Here is a 22,016-nt window from a genome sequence, read left to right as displayed (position 1 = left end):
CATGAGAGACGATGGACTCTGAAAAACAAACAGGGTTCTAGAGGGGAGGGGGGTGAGAGGATGGGTTAGCCTGGTGGTGGGTATTGAGGAGGGCACATTCTGCATGGAGCACTGGGTGTTATGCACAAACAATGAATCATGGAACACTTCATCTAAAACTAATGATGTAATGTATGGGGATTAACATAAGAATAAAAAATAAATAAATAAATAAATAAAAGAAATTCCCCTTCTTACTTGACTTGGCCAGAATCAGTTTCTATCACTTGTAACCAAAGAACACTAACCAATGTTCTTTTAAAGATTTTATTTATTTATTTGAGAGAGAGAGAGTATGAGGGGGGAGAGGGTCAGAGGGAGAAGCAGACTCCCCACTGAGCGGGGAGCCTGATGTGGGACTCGATCCTGGGACTCCAGGATCACGACCTGAGCTGAAGGCAGTTGCTTAACCAACTGAGCCACCCAGGCACTCCCAATGTTCTTTTAGAATGGCAATTTGGCAGAATCTTTTTGAAAAAAAAATTAGTTTTATTGAGATACAACTTATATACCATAAAGTTTATCACTTAAAGTCCACAATTCAACAGTTTTTAGGATACACACAAAGTTGTGCAACCTCACTAGAACCTAGCTGGAGAACATTTTCATCATCCTTCAAAGAAACTGTGTACTCAGTTGCAGTCACTCCCCATTCCCTGTGTTCACCCACCCAGCCCCTGTGCCCTTATCTCCCTCCCCCATCCTCAGCCCTAGAAAACCACCAATCTACTTCTTGGCTCCCTATATTTGCTTCTTCCGGACATTTCATATATATGAAGTCATATGATATGCGGCTTCTTTCACTTATCATGTTTTTCATGTTTATCCATGTTGCAGTACATAGAAGAATTTCATTCCTCTTTATTGCTGAGTAACATTCCATGTGTGAATATACCACATTTTGGTTAGCCGATCATCACTTGATACATTGTTTCCACTTTTTGGTTATTACGGATAATGCTGCTATAACCACTCATGTACAAATTTTTGTACAGATCTAACTTTTCATTTCTCTGGGGTTGATACCTAGAAATGGAATTGCTCAGTCATAAGGTAACTTTATGGTTAAAATTTTGAGGAACAGGGCGCCTGGGTGGCTCAGTTGGTTAAGCAACTGCTTTCGGCTCAGGTCATGATCCTGGAGTCCCAGGATCGAGTCCCGCATCGGGCTCCCTGCTCGGCGGGGAGTCTGCTTCTCCCTCTCCCGCTCCCCCCTCTTGTGCTCTCTCTCTCTCTCTCACTCTCTCTCTCTAAAATAAATAAATAAAAAATTTAAAAAAAAAATTTTGAGGAACAGCCAAATAGTTCAGTGCTCTTTTTAAAATTACACACACACACAAAGTATACACAAAAAAAATAAAATAAAATAAAATTACACACACACACAAAGTATATTCTATGATCCAGCAACTAATACAATTACTAATTCCAATAATCTTTTCTATAGAGATTTATAAAAGACTGTTCATTATACTACTGCCTTTAACATTAGACAATTTTTATTCATGTAACTGTTCATCAAAAAGGGAATCTTGGGATAAATCACAGTATATCTATACAATGGATATTATGCAACTATTAAAAGAACTTTTATTCATCTCTTAGCTCAGATCTTATTTCCTCCTGATACTCAGGCCATGAGTGAGTTAAATAACTCTCCTACAGAATCTTGTCTGCAGCCAAAGAATTGATTATATTGTATTGAAATTGGCTGTTTACTAAGACATTAGACCAAAAAATGCTTCCTGAAGGATATGAAAATTAAAAAGAAGGATGGACAAATCCAGCAGAGTAGAAAGAGAGGAAAAAGTAGAGGACAGGCTTAATAGGCAGTGGGGAAGCCATGAGCAAAGGCCAGAGACAGAGAATAAAAGGGATTTGAAAATATTCAGTACTGGCAGAGCTTAAAATGTGTCGAAGGTGGTCCTGCTGCTTCTGATGGCAGGGAGAGAGGCAGGGCAGAGTGTTAAGAAATGAAGCTGAAGAGGGGGAACTGGGTGGCTCAGTCGGTTAAGTGTCCGACTCCTGATTTCAGCTCAGGTCATGATCTCAGGGTCCTGGGATCCAGCCCCACATCAGGCTCCGTGCTCAGCAGGGAGTCTGCTTGAGATTCTCTCCCTCTCCCTCTGCCCTTCCCCACTCCCCCTAAAATAAATAAATAAATCTTTAAAAAGGGAGGGAGGGAGGAAGCTGGAGAAGTGGAGGCCAGCTCATGAAAAGACTTAGAGGCCTGTTCAAGAGTTTAGACATCCACTTGATGTTGTCACTGAAGAGCTACTGAAGGGTGAGGAGAGAGCCTGACCACTGGACTGGAAGAGGGAAAGAACGAGGCAGTGGACAGTTACAGGTGGTGTGAGGTGAGGGATGATGAGTAGTAGCCTCAGGATCACGTATAAAGAAACTAGGAAGCAGAATTCACTGGATTTGGTGAAAGGCTGTGGCAGACAGCAGAGAGGAAGGAGTCACGATTAAAGCCCAGCTTAAGAACATAAATGACAAAGAAGAGCTCACCTAAGTGACACTGTAGGGGCAGTCATAATGCTAACTTATTTATCCGCATGTTGGAGAAAGCCTGGCAAGCAGATCAGAGGAAGAAAGGAAGGGAAGGAAGGAGGGAAAGGAAAAAGGAAGGAGAGAAGGAAAAGAAGGGGAAAAAAAAAGAAAGGAAAGGCTAATTATCAAAAGAAGTGACTTTTTTCCCCTTTTCTTTTTCCATTCTCAGTCTGTGATTATGGAATAATTATAGTAGCTTTATATCACACTCAAATTCAGCTATGAGTATCTGGTTCCAAAAAGAAAAAGAGCCATGATTCTCTGAATGAATGAGCAAATATAGCCTGGAGTGAGCGGGAAATGGGGTGCTCTCACCCTACAGTGGCAATGAGATGGGAAACTATTCTGTTGCTCATTTTCTTTTTTTCACATGTTAGCATTTTACCAAGATGAGTATAAACATAAGACAATTTCTGTACAATGTGACCCTTGACAAAAACTAACTACACTTCATCTAGTACTCAAATGAAGAAACACTGACCCGAGGAATACCAGCATCTACTACAAGACACTCATGACTTACTCAGCTTACGCTTCCATTATTCTTCATATAAGAATGCTCTAAAAGGGAGTGAATGTTTGTCTCTTTACAACGTTCTGCTCTTCACCTTAATACCCACATCCTACAGGTTTTTAAATAATTAATCCAATTAAATGTCATTTCCTTGGCTTGGGCATAAAGGAACCAAGATTCTGGTTATACTGCAAGTTTTACAAAGCCATACTAAGTGGTTATGCTGGGGAGGATAAAAGTTAGCAATCAAAGGGAATCAATTTTCCTATACAACTTCCTCTGTCATTTCCAAGTTAAAAAGAAAAGAACGGACTTAATACTTCTGATCGCAGCTATTAGCAATCTAAATGACAGAAAGTGGAGAAGTGCTACAGTTTATTCCCCATGGCACGAAGCAAGTCTTAGCAGAATGCCATGCACCTAGCAGATGCTCAATTGATACTTGTTAAGTGAGTATATTTCTTGTTACCAGTTAAATGAAAACTCTAGGATAATACTGCTTTTTATCAAAAGATATGCCCTTTATAAAAATTTGAAAATACAAATAAGTTACTTTTGAAAAACTTACCTGCTACTGTGAGCTTGGCTGTTCTGCTGACAATAGTTCCAAGACTCTCAACAGTGGCCACACACTGATAATAACCTTCGTCAGGTTTATTGTGTTTGGAATGCACCACACTGCTGATAAATAAAGACCCATCTGAGAGAAGCTGGCGTCGGTCATCTGATACTAAGTTTAAAAAAGTTCCATCTTTTTTCCATTCAATTTTTGGAGAAGGTTCAGAATATGCTGAACAGTTCAATATAACAGAAGAGCCTCTAACTGAGAGCGTATCCACTGGCTCCACCAGAAAATAAAATGGAGTGAATGTTCGAACGCTGGATCCTACAAAAATAACAAAAAGAACAAAGTTAAGCAAGCTTTCTTCTTCTATTTCTGTAAGAAATGCAATTTGTATAAAAGTTATTGTTAAATAATTATGCTGTTTGGATATGATACATAATAAGTCATTTCACTATTAGTATCTAATAAATAAAATTTTACTAGGAAATAAAAATATGACCCATTTAGAAGAAGATGAAAAAAAAGACCCTGCCAGATGACATAATCCAACGTTGTTAGATTACATGAATATATAATAAAAGTTTTATGTCAAACCCTACAATGGGATTTATAAATATTTAAAATTATTTTATTCAAAGTGAAATTTTCTATGAAACACCAAGGAAGCAGAAAACAAATGATTCTTTGTTATTAAGTTATGTTTACTGGCTATATTTGTTTCATAAATTCACCATACATACACTTTGTCCATTTTTCTAGTGGATTACTCATCCTATTGACTTAGCAATTTTGGGGCATAGCTATCATGTTTGCAAATATTCTTTTTTCCCCTTTGACTTTATTTTTGTCATAAGAAAACAAATTTTAACTATATAAAATTAAATCTGTTATACTTAAAAAGATTTTTATTCCAAGATTATAAAAAATTTCAGCTTTGTTTTGTGCTAGTACTTCTGTGATTTCATTTTCTACATTTAATCTTCATCTATAATTCATTTTTTTTTTAAGTAGGGAACTCACAACCCTGAGATCAAGACCTGAGCTGAGATCAAGAGTCAGATGCTTAATCAACTGAGCCGCCCAGGCGCCCCTAGAATTCATTTTGATGTAAACAGCACAGGAGGGATCAGTTTAATTTTTCTAAGTCCTTAGAAAAATTCTTTGAACATGAGAAGTTCCTGGCCAGTTCCCTGAACATGAGAAGAACACAATTTTTTTTTTTTTAATTTACTATAGAAAACTCCATACTGTTTTCCAGAGTGGCTGCACCAGCCTGCATTCCCACCAACAGTTGGGTTCCCCTTTCTCCACATCCTCACCAACATTTGTTGTTTCCTGTCTTGTTAATTTTTGCCATTCTAACTGGTATAAGGTGGTATCTCATTGTGGTTTTGATTTGTATTTCCCTGATGGCTAAAAATAGAGCTACCCAATGACCCAGCAATTGCACTACTAGGTATTTACCCCAAAGGTACAGATGTAGTGAAAAGAAGGGGCACCTGTACCCCAATGTTCATAGCAGCAATGTCCACAATAGCCAAACTGTGGAAGGAGCCAAGATGCCCTTCAACAGATGAATGGATAAACATGTGGTACATATATACAATGGAATATTACTCAGTCATCAGAAAGGATGAATACCCACCATTTGCATCTACATGGATGGAACTGGAGGGGATTATGCTAAATGAAGTAAGTCAAGCAGAGAAAGACAATTATCATATGGTTTCACTCACATGTGGAACATAAGGAATAGCATGGAGGACCACAGGGAAAGGGAGGGAAAACTGCATGGGAAGAAATCAGAGAGGGAGACAAACCATGAGAGACTCTGGACTCCAGGAAACAAACTGAGGGTTATGGAAGGGAAGGGGGATGGGGTAACCGGGTGATGGGTATTAAGGAGGGCACGTGATGTGATGAGCACTGGGTGTTATACACAACCAATGAATCATTGAATACTACATCAAAAACTAATGATGTACTATATGTTGGCTAACTGAACATAATAAAAAAAATTGCTATAAATCTTATATTCTCAGCCAGAGAAAACTTTCCAACTTAAAGCTTTACCTCTTTTCTTTAAGAAGAGTACTGACCGAATCCCTTGTAATCAGACTATAATCAATTCTAATCAGATTTCTTCATGTGAACAATTAGGGAGGCTTAGGCCAATAGATGAAAACAAGACAGTTTTTAAAATATATCTACACACCCCTTTATCTATAATTTATTTACACTGTGATTTTAAGAATGACGCTAGTTCTTTACTACGTAATGAAAGAGTGGTTCTAAATAAATATAAAATATACTGGCAGAGGGAAGGGAATAATATTCACTTGTTTTAAATTTTTCAAACACTTACAATGTGAATCAAATTCCAAACAGACTAATCTTCCTTTCCCAAACACCATGAGGTGGGTTCCATCCCTATTTAATGATTATGAAATTGATTCTTCAAGTCTTAAAACTCTTGAGAATGAGCTTAGGAATTTTTCAAAAGTAACCTGCAGGGATTTGCTTTTTACTACTGTAAAAAATGTTACATTGATACAATAGTAAAATAAAAATATCAACTCCAGGGCAATACAAAAAGATTGCTAAACTAAGAGAAATTACTTTTATACCGTTCCTGTGTAACATTAAATCTTTATTATACCATCCAAATTAAACAATTCAGGAACTTAAGAGAGAAATGTGTTAGACTGGCAGTCAAAATATGCAAAGTTAACAGCTTAAAATAATTATTAATAAACAAATTTCATTTTAAAATTTGGACAAAGTTTTGCCATTTAAAAAATAATAATTACACAAACGTAAATTTTTCACAACTTAACATTCTATCTTGCCTTTGATTTTCTTTGATTTTCTTTTTTTTTTAAGATTTTATTTATTTATTTGAGAGAGAGAGAGAACGAGCGAGGGGAAGAGCAGAGGGAGAGGGAGAAGCTGACTCCCTGCTGATCAGGGAGCCCCAAGTGGGGCCCAATCCCAGGACCCTGGGATCATGACCCCAGCCGAAGGCAGACGCTTAACCAACCAAGCCGCCCAGGTGCCCCTGATTTTCTTTCATTTTAAAAGTCCTTATCAACCAAGTTGAGCAAGAGTATATGCCTTCAAAGAATTTTTTTAAGTATAGGGAAGTTGACAAATGCCTTTGAAAACCAAGGCCCTTCAAAATTTTACCACAAATATGTACTCTACATTACTTAGAATACAGCATTACTTAAATATTTATGTCTATCATCTTTGTATTTTATTCCCTCAGTAAACACACAGTGACCTAAGGTACTGTTCCTTCGCTTAAAATCCCTCAAAGGCTTGTCACTGTCTTTTACAAACTAAGTAAACTCCCTCTCTCCTCACCCTCTAAGGCTTGCTGCATCTCTTGTCACCCCCCTTAGCTCCTGCCCTCTTCACACAAGCTACTCCCACCACCACCCCTCTCCAACTGACTCCAAGTCTTCCTTCAAGCTCAGCTTAAATACTACTTTCTCAGAAATGCTGTCTGTGCCTGGTGCCCAGACAAGATTAGTTTCGTCTTGTTACAAGCCGGCATGGCATACAGTACCTACATAGCACTTCAAATGTTCTTAATCTTTAAATATTTGTAATAACTTGTTTGTTAGGGCACAGAAGTTCCCAAAGTTTCTTGACTCCTGGTGCCCTTATTTTTTTAATTTTTTTCACCAATTCTCTAGGCTAAAAGAAATACCTAACAGCTTTGTTTATGTAATAGTTAGGTTCAAACAAATGAATCAATATTTATGTCCTAACAAGTTAGTATCCTATTGAAAAGATAATACAGGCAAATTGAAAAATATTTTAACTTTTAAACAACCACAACTAGTTATCATGGGATGTGTGCACATATTGGACACTGCATGAGTTCTCAAACCTTGAAATCAAATTGGATACTGCCATCCTCTAGGACAACTGGTTACCCACATGAGGAAAAAAACAAGAAGCCTACTTACAACATGTAATAACAGTAAACACTTAACATGTTTCTATGTATCAGAGACTGCTCTAAACCTTCTCTACATACTAACTACTCATTTAATCTCCACTACTATCTTATTATAGGTACTACTATTATTCTCATTTTAGAGGAGAAAACTAAAGCATAGAAATGTTAAATACCTTGTCCAAGGTCACACAGATAGTAAATAACAGAACCAGAGTCTGTGATCTTAACCACACTACACTATAATGCCACTTATATACATATACAAAAATACATTCCAGACCTATGAGAAAACTATGTAAAAAAAAATTTAGGGGGCGCCAGGGTGGCTCAGTTGGTTAAGCATCTGCGTTCAGCTCAGGTCATGATCCAGAGTCCTGGGATGGAGCCCAGAGTCAGGCTCCCTGCTCAGCGGGGAGTCTCTTTCTCCCTCTCCCTCTGTCACCCCACCCTCCGCTTGTGCTCTCTCTCTCACTCTTTCTCTCTCAAATACATAAATAAATAAATCTTTTAAAAAAGATTTTAGGAAAATACAAGGATAACCCTGGTGTCAGGCAACCTTTTAAATCAAAATAGGGAACTTCAAAGTTAGAAAAGATAGATATGTTTCACTTCATTGTATTTAAATTTTGAAAACTTTAAGGCAAAAATATCATGACAAAGCAAAATATGACAAGACTGGGAGGAAATTTATCACATGTAACAAGAATTTTAAAAGTCACATCACTCAATAAAAAAAATGGATAAGGCTGTGTTCCAATAAAAGTTTATAAAAACAAGCAGCAGGATGCATTTGATCCATTGACTCCTGCCTTAAAATATTTAGCCAGCAAAAAATAAGTGAGCCACATTTCAGCTGATCTGGAATGAATTCTGAGAAAAATGAACAATGCAGACAAGTATAAATAATAAAATGTCTGTACATATGACTATATGAGCACCGAGAAAGTAGCAAAGTGTACCAGGTTGTTACCACTGATTTACTGGGAGGAGATGAGTAGATAAAAAGCTTCAAGCACACAGAAAATAATTTCATAATAAAAATCAACTAATGTGTATAATCCCTTTATAAGTATTATACGTGTTGTGGTAGGTGTGGGTGAAGGGGTACATTTTTTAAAAACTAGTCATTAAAATGTGGATTATCTCAGGGTGGTGAGATTTCAGTTGACTTTTAATTTCTTCTTTCACCTTTGCTATTGCATGAATATTTTACATGAAACACAATGTTGTTCAAGCAGAAATAAAGCTATTTTCGTATACAGTCTGCACAGGAAAAGGACAATATGAAAAGTCTGGGGCATATTCACATGCCAACATTCAAAAACTTAAAATATATATACTGTTAAATAAAAAATACTCAAGTTTAAAATACATATAGTATGACCCCACCTACATAAAAATATATATACATGTACATATATGTGTGTATGCATACATTTAAATGTAAATAATGTATGGAAGAGGTGCCTGGATGGCTCAGTAGGTTAACTCTGACTCTTGATTTTAGCTTAGGTTGTGATCTCGGGGTGGTGGGATCAAGCCCCACATCGGGCTCCATACTCAGCAGGTAGTATGCTTGAGATTCTCTCCCTCTCCCGCTGCCCCCCCCTCCCCGCTCATACACATACTCTTTAAAATAAATAATAGTTGAACACTACATCAAAAACTAATGATGTACTATATGTTGGCTAACTGCATAATAAAATATATATAAATTTAAAAAATAATAAATAAAAATGAGGGTCATGATAAAAGTTTTAAAATTTAAAAAAATTAAATAAATAAATAAAATCTTAAAAAAAATAATAACGTAGGGAAAGGGCTAAAAGAATAAACACTGAACAGTTTAACAGTGTTTTCTCCTGGGGAACTAATGGGATTCAGCTACTGATGGAGAGCATACAGGGGGAAGGCTTTTTACTCCATGGATTTCTGTACTGCTTACTGCTTAAAATATGAACAACTGCTTATGCTTTCTTCTTGTCATCTTTTTCTGTTTTAAAAACAAAATAACTTTTGTTATTGGCGGTAAATAATCCTTTCTTGGGAACAGAAGATTTTTTAAAAAGAAGATCTACCACCATTTCTTTTTTTTATTAATTTTTATTTAAATTTTAGTTAACTTACACTACAATACTGGTTTCAGGAGTAGAATTCTGATTCATCACTTACAACACCCAGTGCTCAGATCTATCACCGCTTCTTTAACCATTTTTCCTCTGTCACAGAAGAGTTATCAGACACCCACTCCTTGGCTGACTTTGTATAAAAACTGGCCTATATTTCCCACCAGGGTCCTAATTCCCTATCCACTTAAATTTGCTTAATTTTAGTTTACTATGACCACAGTCACGATACACATTATTCTGAAACAGGCTTAATGATCCTGTCTGATCTCTTCTACATTCCCTGGTCTCTGCAAATTTCTCACTTTTTAATGGAATAGCTCTCACTTCTTGATAGACTATTCCTCACTTTTTGATAAAATACTTCACACTTCTTGATAGAATTCCATCTTATGAAAGGAAAATACCCACAGGGAACTTATCTCAGTTATATTCCCTCCGCCCCAAATATCAACAAATCCTATCACTCACTGCACACCAGCATGGCCAATAATTCTAAATTTTATCATGTCCAGAGTAAAAAAATAACATACAGTATTTGAATACTGGCAGAAATAAAATGAAATCTGTCTTATTGCCCGCAGAGGTTCAGAGTTTGACAGCATCAGAAATGCAGGACAGAAAGGTAAGCAAGCCTTTTTACATGCCTACAAATGTAAGCATTCTGTATATAATGTTATTCATCCTATGAAAATTATGTCTTCATTATAAACTAAGACACTAATGCCAAAGGACTTCATACCTCTTTTACTCCTTAATAACATTACTTTGACCACCCTATCCTACCCAATCAGTCTGTAAATCCTACATTTCATCCTTCCTGATTGGTGTCCACTCTTGCCATATAGCTTAGTCTCTCTTGCTTCAAGTTCTCAATTTAAAATCAAAAAGTCTAAAAATTAGAAAGTTAAAATAATACTCAATTCAAAGGACTCAAAAAGATAATATATTCACATCACTGATTAAGAATAAGCAATACTTAAGAGTTAAATGTTTTCCACCCTCTTTTGCTGCATAACAATTAGGACTCCCAGCTCCAGAGCTCAGTCCCTCTCCGCCCTGCACAGCCAGTTTCTCCAAAGACTGAATCTACAGAGATGCAGAACTCCTTTCCTGGAATTTCAAGTAAGGCATGTGGTTAGCTGTTAATATTATATGGATGGTTTCACTTGCATGATATACATATACTTTATGGGCATACCATAAAACAGTAGATGTCAACTTCTAACCAAAGCTGGACCTGAAATTATTTTTCAGGCTACTAATATCCTATTAGGGAAATTCAATTTGATTATTCTAATTTATAGCATCTACTCTCCCAACCATTCCCCCCAAATGAAAAATATCTGAATTTGTTTATTCAAGAAACACTCGTTATAATAAGAATGCTTTCCTTTTCTTCAATTTTCAGCCTTCCTCCTCTCCCCTCTCCCACAAAAAAAAAACAAAACAAAAAACAGCCACAGTGGAAAACTCTCTCATAAAATGAAGTCAAGCAGACATGATTTTGAATTCTAGCTCCGCTATTCTAGTTCATTTCTCTCTGTGTCTAAAATTCTCTCCCTCATAAAACAGGAAAAATAATGCCCTCCTTTCAAGGAAATCTCTGCGAAGACAGGTATAAAGCACCTACCTACTTCACTGCTTGGCAGATAGCAAGTCCTAGATAAAAAGTAACTATTCATAGTTCAAAAGCCTACCATATTTTCTCCCAAACTGCTAACATCTAGAACCTTAGTTTTCACCAATCACATTTTAGAAACTGCTATGCAAAATATGGACCTCATTTTTTTTACTTTTAATCACATTTTGGACAATTACATATAAAATAATATTAAGTGATCTTAAAACTCAAGTCTAAACATCTTTCTCCTCTGCCTAATTTTTCAACAGCTCCCCCATTACAGATAATGTAATCCAATTCATTACCATGACATTCAAAAGGGGCTGAAGGATCTGGTCCCTGCCTCTCTACAACCTAATCTCACATCATGCTCCCTCTAACTCAACAAGCTCTGGTAACATTCTTCAATTTCTTGAACAAGCCATGTTCTTTCCCATATTAGAGCCTTTGCATCTGCTGTCCCCTCTGCCTGCACACTTGCTCTGCACCCACTCTTCCATCACACAGCTAGCTAGTTTCCTCTCAGCTTCCATGTTTCGACCAACTGTCACTTCTACAGGGGCCTTCTCTGACAACTATCCCTGTGAAGGTCTTAGCCTCCTAATCCTACCCTTTATATGCTCTTCCCAGCAATTCACTTTCTCTCTGTTTTTAAGGCCTGTTTTCCCTGGTAGAAGGCTAGAAAACTAGATAAAATAAAACCAAGATTAGGTAGAGTAAAGAGAATAATTACCAGAGCTCATGCTAGCCAAAAAGTTGTATTAAATTTCTAGAGAGCAAAATTTCAAGAGCTTAAGTCAGTAACAATGGACTTCAAGGCTTGTTAAAATAATAATTTATACATTAATCTTCCAAAAATATACTAAGGATCCACTATGTATAAGAACAAAAAATTTATTATTTCTCACTTCACCCTAATCTACTCCCATCCCCAAAATACAAGCTTGATAAGAGCAGGAACCTTTCCTGGTATCCATAGTGGGTACTCAATAATATCTGTTAAATGAATGAAGGATGCTACGCAACTAAATTACAGTAAGACAGGAGTACCTACTCTCAGAGTGCTGACAGTGGAAACACGCAATGATATAATCATGGCTCACACAAACACAATCAGAACAATGTGGTGGGAGCCATGACAGAGTGTGTACAAGGTGCAGAGACAGAGAAGCGAACAGGCCTAGAGAGTCAGGGAAGACATTCATGCAAAACGTGATTATTAACGTGAAACCTAAGGGATGAGTAGGAGCCTAGCCAGTAAAGGGCAGAATGCATCATCAATGGAACAGCAGGTGCAAAATCTCAGAACAAGGTGGTAGTGGAAGGGGCAAAAGTACTCAAAGAAATTCAGAAGTGGGTAGACAAGGACAGATTGTAAGGATTTTTATATCCTAAGAAGTTAGTAAGTTTGGCAAAGGCTTTAAGATGAGAAGTGAAGATCACATTTACTTCTTATTAAAAGAATGGTGCTTGCTGCAAAATGGAGATTAGTTAAGAGAACACAGCTGGAGAGAAGGAAACCAGTTAGGAAGCCTCTACAGTAATCTTAGTTGAAACCCGATGAAGTCCTATTTAGGAAAGTAACAACAGTAACTAAGAGATGGAAAGATCTGAGGAATCCTTACGGTCAAATCAATGAGCCTTGGAAAATGATGTGGAAGTGAGGGTGACTAAATGTAGAGTAAGGGCAGTGGAGGAGTAAAGGTGACTGACAAGTTTCTGGCTTGGACAATGGCGTCTGGAGGTGCCAGTCACTGAGGAAGAGGACAGAGTTGGGAAGATCATGGGCTCTGCTGTAGAAATGGAGAGTTTAAGGGGCTCATTGGACATGGATGTGGAAGTCATACAAGCTTGAAACTCAGTAGAGATTCATGTTGAATCCATGAATTCCATTCATGAGATACACCTTAAAACAGAGGTTGCAAGAGAAAATGAGATATAATAAGAAATGTGAAATCTGAAGAAAACCAAGGACCACATTCTGCAAAACACCAAGATTTAAGAGAAAGGGAAAAAAGCCTACAAAAGTCATGTAAGTCAGAGGACAAGAGAACAGTCATCTCAGAAGCCAAAGAAATATTTCAAGAAGGAGGATGACCTGCTGAGAACACAATACAAAGGGACACTCATTCATTGGATATATATTGAAAAGGTCACTGATGACCTAGGCAAGAACAGATTTAGTGGTGTAGTGAAGACAGACGCCAGACTACAATGCACTCAGGAACAAGATGGAAAATGAAGAAATAGAGCCTGTAAAATGAACAACTGCACTTCTCAAATTTTAGTTTGCATACCAATCACCTTGTTAAATCCTGCTAAAATTCAGATTCTGATTCAGTAAATCTAGGGTGGAGCCTGAAATTCTACATCTCTAACAAGTGTGCAAGTGATGCAGATTCTGCCCGTCCACAAGCAACACTTCTGAGAAGGATATAGAGACCATTTTCAGAAAGTCTGGCTGTAAAAGGCAGAGGAGAGATAGATTGGTAAATAAAGAAAACCTGCGCTTGGTCTTCTTTTATATGCTTTGTAATGGAAGAGAGACTTGAGCATGTTGAAAGATGGAAAAAACCAGTACAGAGGGTGAAATCAGGCCAAATGATGGTAAGATTAGGATCCAGGCTTCTGGCCATTAAGAAGAAACAGGAACTAGACTTATCATCCTGCCTTAGACAACTAGAAAACTGGACAAAAATCAATGAAACAATGTTTTTTCAGACACTGGACAACATGAAATGCAGGACTGTGACCCCTGAGAGGTAGGAAACAAGATGAGCTGCAAAATCACCCCGTCTTACAGCCTGTAGATATCCCATCTTTCCAGCCCTCAGCATGAGAAAGGGAAAGCAAAAAGACCTTTGAAATCTCACAGTTAAAGAAAAAGATCAGAGTTGAGGAGCCCAAGGTTACTACAATTTGCAGAGTACAAAAGAGGAGGGAGCTGCTAAGAGAGAGAGTTTGGCAAAAGAGTCCTCTTGAATCTGTGGATGACTACCAATGTACATATGAGGGGACTGAAGTTGTATGAAGTGTATCTCCCAACCACAATGGAACTAACCTAGATGTCAGTAACAGGTAGCTGGAAAACCCTAAAATACTTGGACATTAAGGAACATACTTTTTTTTTTAAAGATTTTATTTATTTATTTGACAGAGAGAGAGAGCACAAGTAGGCAAAGCAGCAGGCAGAGGGAGAGGGAGAAGCAGGCTCTCCGCTGAGCAGGGAGCCGGACATGGGGCTCGATCCCAGAACCCAGGGATCATGACCTGAGCTGAAGGCAGCTGCTTAACTGACTGAGCCACCCAGGTGCCCCTAAGCAACATACTTCAAAATGACTCACAGATCAAAGAAGAAATCACATGAGAAATTACAAAATATTTTCAACTTAATGAAAATGAAAATACAGCATGAGGGAAATTTCAAATGTTAAATGTTAATATTAAAAAAACATGTCAGACAATTAATTCTGGATCAGAGAAAAGACACTTCTTTTCTTATAACAAGAAGGAAAAATGAGGATATGAGTAAGCCTGGTGTTAGATATGCGAGTCACAGTTAATTGCTTGTACAGTCGCTGAAGTAGGAGGTGAGTACAACTGTTGCTGGTGTGGGTGGGCTGGGCTGTCAGGGTCAGAGGTTTGCAGGTGGTGGTAAACATCTGAAGAAGCTGTAGTGAGAACGGACGGGAGCACCAAAAAAGGAGGACAGGATTACTGGATCATACTGACAGCACAGTCAGGTTGCTAACTGTATTTAAAAAGAAGTGCAAACATGAGAACGTGGTTTTGCAGACTCTAAAGGGAAGAGAACATAGACATTTAAAACTGAAGCTTCCTAAGTAGTGAGTAGCAAGTGACAATGAAGAGGGTTGAAGATACCAGCACATGGCTGTGAATGGCATCTAAGACAGATAGGGAAGGAAATACACAAAAGTGAACGAAAACAGGTAAGAGTGGTGCCGGCTCTTCTCACAATGTGAGAAGCCTGGAAGGACAGGAGAGTGTGGTGAGACTATGATACTATTTTAATACTATTTCAGCACTGCCAAGTGATGACAAGGGCTAGGGTGCAATTTTGGAAGCTGGTATTTGAGTGGCATGAAAGAGAAGCCACTGGAGATGAAGACGGTGAAGAACTGAAGATGGTACTAGAAAGTAAGCCAAGCAGACACTCATTTTCCAGAACAATGACAGACTTGCAATGGAGAAGAAGACTGTAAAACAAGTTTTCAATGAATGAAAGTGAGTATTAAGTACACAGATGAGAGAGAACAGGCAAAAACATAAAATTTAGTGGCCCACATCTTGAAAGAGCAGATATTTTTTAATTATTTCACATTTTTGAAAGCTATTTTTCCATTATTCTTCAGTAATCAGCTATGTTTTAGAGAGCTGATATTGCTCTAAATATTGCTAATAGAGTACTTTTCTCATATGGAAAACAAGCATTACAGATTTTATGTGACTATACCACCATATGTTTATGAATTGTTACCAAGTTCAGCTAAAAAAAATTCTGAGTAAAGATGCATTAATTCTTGAACACAGAAAACAAATATCACATGAATAATTTATTGAAAGCTTTTGCTGTCAGCAGCTTTACTAACAGAAGTAATATTTATGAAATCCCACAGGACAATTTAACAACTTAAATATATGCAAAAGAGAAGAACACAAGACTAAGAATCAGTAATAATGAATCTTATAGTATCAGAGCTATTTTCTGCAAAGAAAGCTGTGTGTGCATAAGCTCTCAATGCAAAGTAAACAGATGTTTCAGAAAGATCATGTCATCGTTTCACAAGGTCTGTAGACCAGGTTCTAGAATTCTTCTGTTCAACTGTGTATTTAATGATGGAAATAAACTGAATTCAAAAGCTGGTTAAAGCCTGATTAGCCTGAAGCTAATTCAAGCCTACATTAGTAAGCTGTCATATTAAGTCACAAATTCATATTTCCTTCACTGAGTTCTTACTCTCTTGATAACATATTTCTGATAGGAAATAATCCTTGGCGGGGGGGAGGAGAAAAGGAGACCTAAAAATCCAAGAAAGATGTTAACAGTATCAGAAGGATAAGACACGAACCCCAGAATACTCACAATGAAGCCACGTATATATTAACCAGGCAGTTGTAAATACATTTGTGAGAGTAAAATAAGACTTATCCATGCTATTATAACTGCATACCATTTTCACACAGATGTAGAATTAGTTACTAAAATGAAATGCAAATGGTCCTTAATCACTTTAAAAGATACTCAACCTCACTCATAGTAAGAGAAATGCAAATTAAAACTACACTGAGATACAATTTCTCACCTACCATATTGGCAAAAATACAAACGTTTAACAACATACTCTACAGGCAAAGTATAGGGAAACAGGCTAATGGGAATGCGAAATGGCATATCCACTATAGAGGAAAGTTTGTAATATCTAGCACAATTATAATTGCATTTACCCTTTGATTTAGTAATCCTATGTCTATGACTCTATCCCAAAAATACACTGGCCAAAATATGAAAAGAGGTACAAGCAAGACTATTCACTGCAGCAGTACCCACAGTAGCAGCCTGGAAGTGGCCCTGAGCACACTGCGGCACACTGACACGAAGAGGTACTGTGCAGTTGTAAACTAGACCATAGAGCAACTTTATCTTCCACTAGAATAAATAAAGTGAAAAAGTAAGGTTGGAAAGAAGTGTGTATATTTATCTAAAAAAGGAAGGATTATAATAGATACACATACATAATTTTTAACCCATACAAGGAGAGGAAATATAGTTAGGACAGGAATTGAAGCTAGATGCCTCTGAATAGAACTTGTACATAGATTTGACTTTGGAATCATGCAAATATTTTACAAATTTAAAATACAAAGCTAAATCTTAAAAAATCCCTAAACATTGAAAGCAGAGGTGGAACGAGCCTAAACCTCTAGTTGTCATTATAGCCACCCAGACAGGAACTAGTGTAAGAGAATTTAAGAACACAACAACCGAACTATACTTAGTGGAATATGCCCTAAGGACCAAAAGAACTGTAACATTTTTAACTGTTTTAATAACCACTTTGTTGTAGTTACTATTGGTACTGTTATTCTGAGACTGGTGTGTGTACGTGTGTGTTGCTGTTGCAGAATAAAGCAAATGAGTAATTTTACTAACGTCATGAAGAACAGGATTCTCAGTGTGGAAGAAAAGCGATATAGATGTAAAATCAATGAGGTGCTCTGTCAGAACAATTAAAATCAACAACACAAGAAACAACAGGTGTTGGCAAGGATGTGGAGAAAAAGGAACACTTGTGCACTGTTGGTGGGAATGCAGTCACTGTGGAAAACAGTTTGGAGGTTCCTCAAAAAGTTAAAAATAGAAATACCCTTCGATCCAGCAATTCCACTACTGGGTATTTACTCAAAGGATACAAAAACACTAATTCAAAGGGATACATGCACCTCTATGTTTATAGCAGCATTATTTACAATACCCAAGATAAGGAAGCAGGCCCAAGTATCCACTGATAGATGAATGGATAAAGAAGTAGTGTATATGTATGTATGTGTGTATATATATATACATATATATATATATATTCAGCTCTATTAAAACAATGAAATCTTGCCATTTGCAACAGCATGGATGGAGCTAAAGAATATAATGCTAATAAGCAAAGTCAGTCAGTCAAAATTTAAAAAAAAAATTAGCAAAGGAGAAAAGAGAGAGACAGACATACCAAGAGGCACTCTTAACTATAGAGAACCAATGGGTACCAGAGGGGAGGTGGGTTGGGGGATGGGTAACATTGGTAATGGGGATGAAGGAAGGCACTTGTGGGGAGCACCAGGTGTTGTATGGAAGTGTTGCAATCACTATTAAAAAAAAAATCAACGAGGTAAGTAAAAGCCATTTATCCTTCAGTTTTAATCTTAAGTACCAATATGAATTTGTATTTTACTTATCTAAAAAATATGTATTTCCTAGCTCACTTGACTGAAAAGTCCTAGTAACAATGACCAAGCCAGTGCAATTAAGTAATCTCCACAATGAGATTTTAGCTCTAAATTTCATTTGCCACACAAAAGAACCTTTTAAAAAACTGGCTAATTCCTGGTCTGCAATTGGAATATGAGATGAATCTGCAACATCTTTCAGACCAGAAAAGAAAAAGCTATCAAATGACTACTAGGGTCATCACAAAAGACTCAAGAGGTTTTTACTGGCCAAATATGGGACATTTAAGCATCAATAATGATAATAACAAACTGAAACATTCAAATATGTTGAATTCCATTACTTTATAATGACTTCAAAAAAACCAAAACCAAACAAACAAAAAACACAAAACACAAGACAAAACTAACTGATCACCTTTGGAGACTGCTACAGAACCAAATCATTATTTTGAAAAGTGGCACATAAGAGTAAAAGAACTAAGAATTTTCCTAATCAAACTATTTCTTATGGCAGTAAAATTGTTGATGAAAGTAAGTTTCTATTTATGGAAGTATTCCACCTAATAATAAGGGAGTGATAAAATAGCCCCATTTTGCAACCCCTAATGAACTGATAGCTCTGGGTAATAAACATCAATGGTCCAGGAATCAGCAAACTTTCTCTTAAAAGGGCCAGATAGTAAGTATGTTAGGCTTTGCAGGCTACATACAGTTTCTGTCCCATATTCTCCTTTGTTTTTAACTGTTCTTTTTTTTACAATACTTTAAAAATGTAAAAACTATGAGTAGCTCATGGGATGTACAAAAACGGGCCACAGACCAGATACAACTCATTGGTCATACTTTGCTGAACACTGGTGACTAAGAGCAACAGGAAAACAGACCCAATCGCACATTATATGCCTTCTTCTATAATGGAATATTATTCAGCCTTAAAAAGGAATAAAGTACTAAAAAAAGGGCGGGGGGAATAAAATACTGATACAAGCTATAACATGGGCGAACCTTAAAAGCACTGTTACATAAAAGAAACTAGGTGCCAAAGACTACATACTGTATGATTTCATTTATATGAAATGTCTGGACTAGGTAAGTCCAGAGACAAAATGTGTTATGTAGGGCAGAGGGGCAGTGGTAGGGGGAGAGAACACAGGGAATGGGAAGTGCCTGCTAATGGGGCCCAGGGTTTCTTTCAGGGGTGATAAAAATGTTCTAGTTTATTGTGGTATACCTACTCAATTCTGTGAAGGTACTAAAAACTGAATTGCACATTTTAAATAGGTGAATTATACAGTATATAAATTGTATCTCAATAAAGATGTTATTAAAAAATAATAATTATGAAAAGAACAGGGCTCCATGGACAAATGGCTAATTCTAGGACTGGGGCAAGAAATATAATAGCTAAGTCTGGAGTATATTGTGGTGCCAGAAAGTAAGAAAGAGCTTAAAAAAAAAACCAAAAACAAAACAAAACAAAAAATAAAATGGAGCTATGCCAAAGGGACAAATGAACCAAATAAAAGAACTTCCAGGGACACCTGGGTGGCTCAGTCGGTTAAGTGTCTGCCTTCGCCTCAGGTCATGATCCCAGGGTCCTGGGATCGAGTCCCACATCGGGCTCCTTGCTCAGTGGGAAGTCTGCTTATTCTGCCTGCCGCTCCCTCCGCTTGTGCTCTAACAAATAAAATCTTTAAAAAATTAATTAATTGAAAGAACTTCCAATGGCCAAAGCTGGGAACAATTTGGGCAACAAAATGAAGTATTATATTATAACCCAGAGTATAAAATAAATATACATGAGTTCATACTGATAGAAATGGTTGAATAAATTTAAAAACAAGAGAAATTTCCCATATAGAAGAATTCCAAATAATTTACATAGACACTCCACCCTCAAGGCGGGTGTCTTAAAGTGTAGGCTGTAAACAGTGACTTCCTTCCAAAAGGGAAGAGGGCATGCTAACTTTACAATGGAGAAACTCAGCAAATATTAACTAACTCAGCCAAGTTGATCAAAGTCAACATCAATAGTGATGTTACAGTGATATTACACACCCTGGAAATGATATGATTTGAGGATTATAACTGGCACCTTACCTCTGTGTTCTTCCCCCTAAAGCCATAAACCCAGTCTGAGAAAAACATCAGACAAATCCCAACAGAAGGATACTCTGTAAGACACCCAACCAGTATGCCTCAAAACTGTCACGGTCATCATAAACAAGGAATGTCTGAAAAACTGTCTTAGGCCAAGAGGGCCTAAGGAGAGATGACAACTAAATGTAATATGGTATACTGGATAGGATTCTGGAACATGAAAAAAAAGGATATCAAGTAAAAACTGGAAATCCGAATAAAGTATGGACTTTAGTCAATAATAATGTATCAAGGGGGTCCTGCGTGGCTCAGTTGTTAAGCATCTGCCTTCGGCTCAGGTCATGATCCCAGGGTCCTGGGATTGAGCCCTGCATCAGGCTCCCTGCTCAGTGGGAAGCCGGCTTCTCCCTCTCCCCCCGTCCCTGCTTGTGTTCCCTCTCTCACTGTGTCTCTCTGTCAACTAAAATCTTAAAAAAAAAAAAGGATGAAGCCCTACTAATAAAATTAAAACTAATAATAATGTATCAATATATGTGCACTAATTGCAACAAATGTATCACTCTAATGTAAGATGTTGTTAATAAGAGAAACAGGTGTAGGTATATGAGAAGACTATACTACCTTTGCAATTTTTCTGTAAACCTAAAACTGATCTAAAAAATAAAGTTTATTAAAAAGCAAGTCTGACACTTATAAAACAATTGGAAATATCAACACTAACTGGGTACTTTGTGATACAGTAATTATTTTCACTTGTCATTTTTTATGTGTAACAATCTTTGTTGATGTAAAATGTAAAGGAGGGCACTTGTGATGAGCACTGGGTGTTCTACGTAAGTGATGAGTCACTAAAATTCTACACCTGAAATCAATTGTACCATATATGTTAACTAGAATTTAAATAAAAACTTGAAACAAAAATTAAAAAATGTAAACACTGAAAAAGAACAGATACAGAAGTTACAATGAGTAAACAAATACCAACTACATTCAAGATCAATGGAATAATGAACATTTCCAATGAAACTCATCAAATAAATGCTGTATTTAATGCAAAATTTTGTAGAAAGATCATCAAAAGTGCCATCAAAAAATAAATGATATAATTTAGCAAGGAGGGTTCTAAGTTATTTGTTAAGATAATCATCTGTTTTGCTCTGATTTTAACAGGTATCTAGAAATCCAGCAAGTGAGCTTTAAAATAAAGCTCTTAATTGCCTCCCTCAACACAATTAGCAGCTGACTCTTGTCTAGTACATAGGTTCCCCTATTAAATTGAAACTCTATCTCCCAAAGATAAAAGAGCAGTAACTAATATTGGTCCAAAAAGAAAGCAATCCAACCACCTAAGTTACTAATGTGACTTCTCTGTATGAACCTGTAATTTTACTCTATTTCAGTATAAGCATAAATGTATATGCTAAAGGCAAACAAGGGACTTGGGGATTATCCACACACACTTCTCCATTTGATCATAAAGTTCAACTTCATGCAATTTTACTGAGAATCACAAATCATATTAAGTGTTGATTTAAATTTTCTTGCAGATGTCATATGAAAGGATA

General features: G+C 36.9%; 1 protein-coding gene across 1 annotated transcript in view; it reads right to left on the bottom strand.

The window, feature by feature from the left end:
* NEO1 (neogenin 1) overlaps positions 1-22,016 on the bottom strand; it is a 212,546-nt gene that overhangs the window by 144,973 nt on the left and 45,557 nt on the right. Inside the window, exon 2 of the mRNA XM_081831880.1 lies at positions 3,675-3,992. Within this exon, the coding sequence (XP_081688006.1) occupies positions 3,675-3,992 (318 nt within the window). The remainder of the gene's footprint in view (positions 1-3,674; positions 3,993-22,016) is intronic.

Source organism: Leptonychotes weddellii, chromosome 9, assembly GCF_054177405.1.
Source record: "Leptonychotes weddellii isolate Sample4059 chromosome 9, ASM5417740v2, whole genome shotgun sequence".
NCBI classification, from domain to species: domain Eukaryota; kingdom Metazoa; phylum Chordata; class Mammalia; order Carnivora; family Phocidae; genus Leptonychotes; species Leptonychotes weddellii.
Note: the sequence above shows the minus strand (reverse complement) of the source record. Positions and strands in the feature narration are given on the sequence as shown.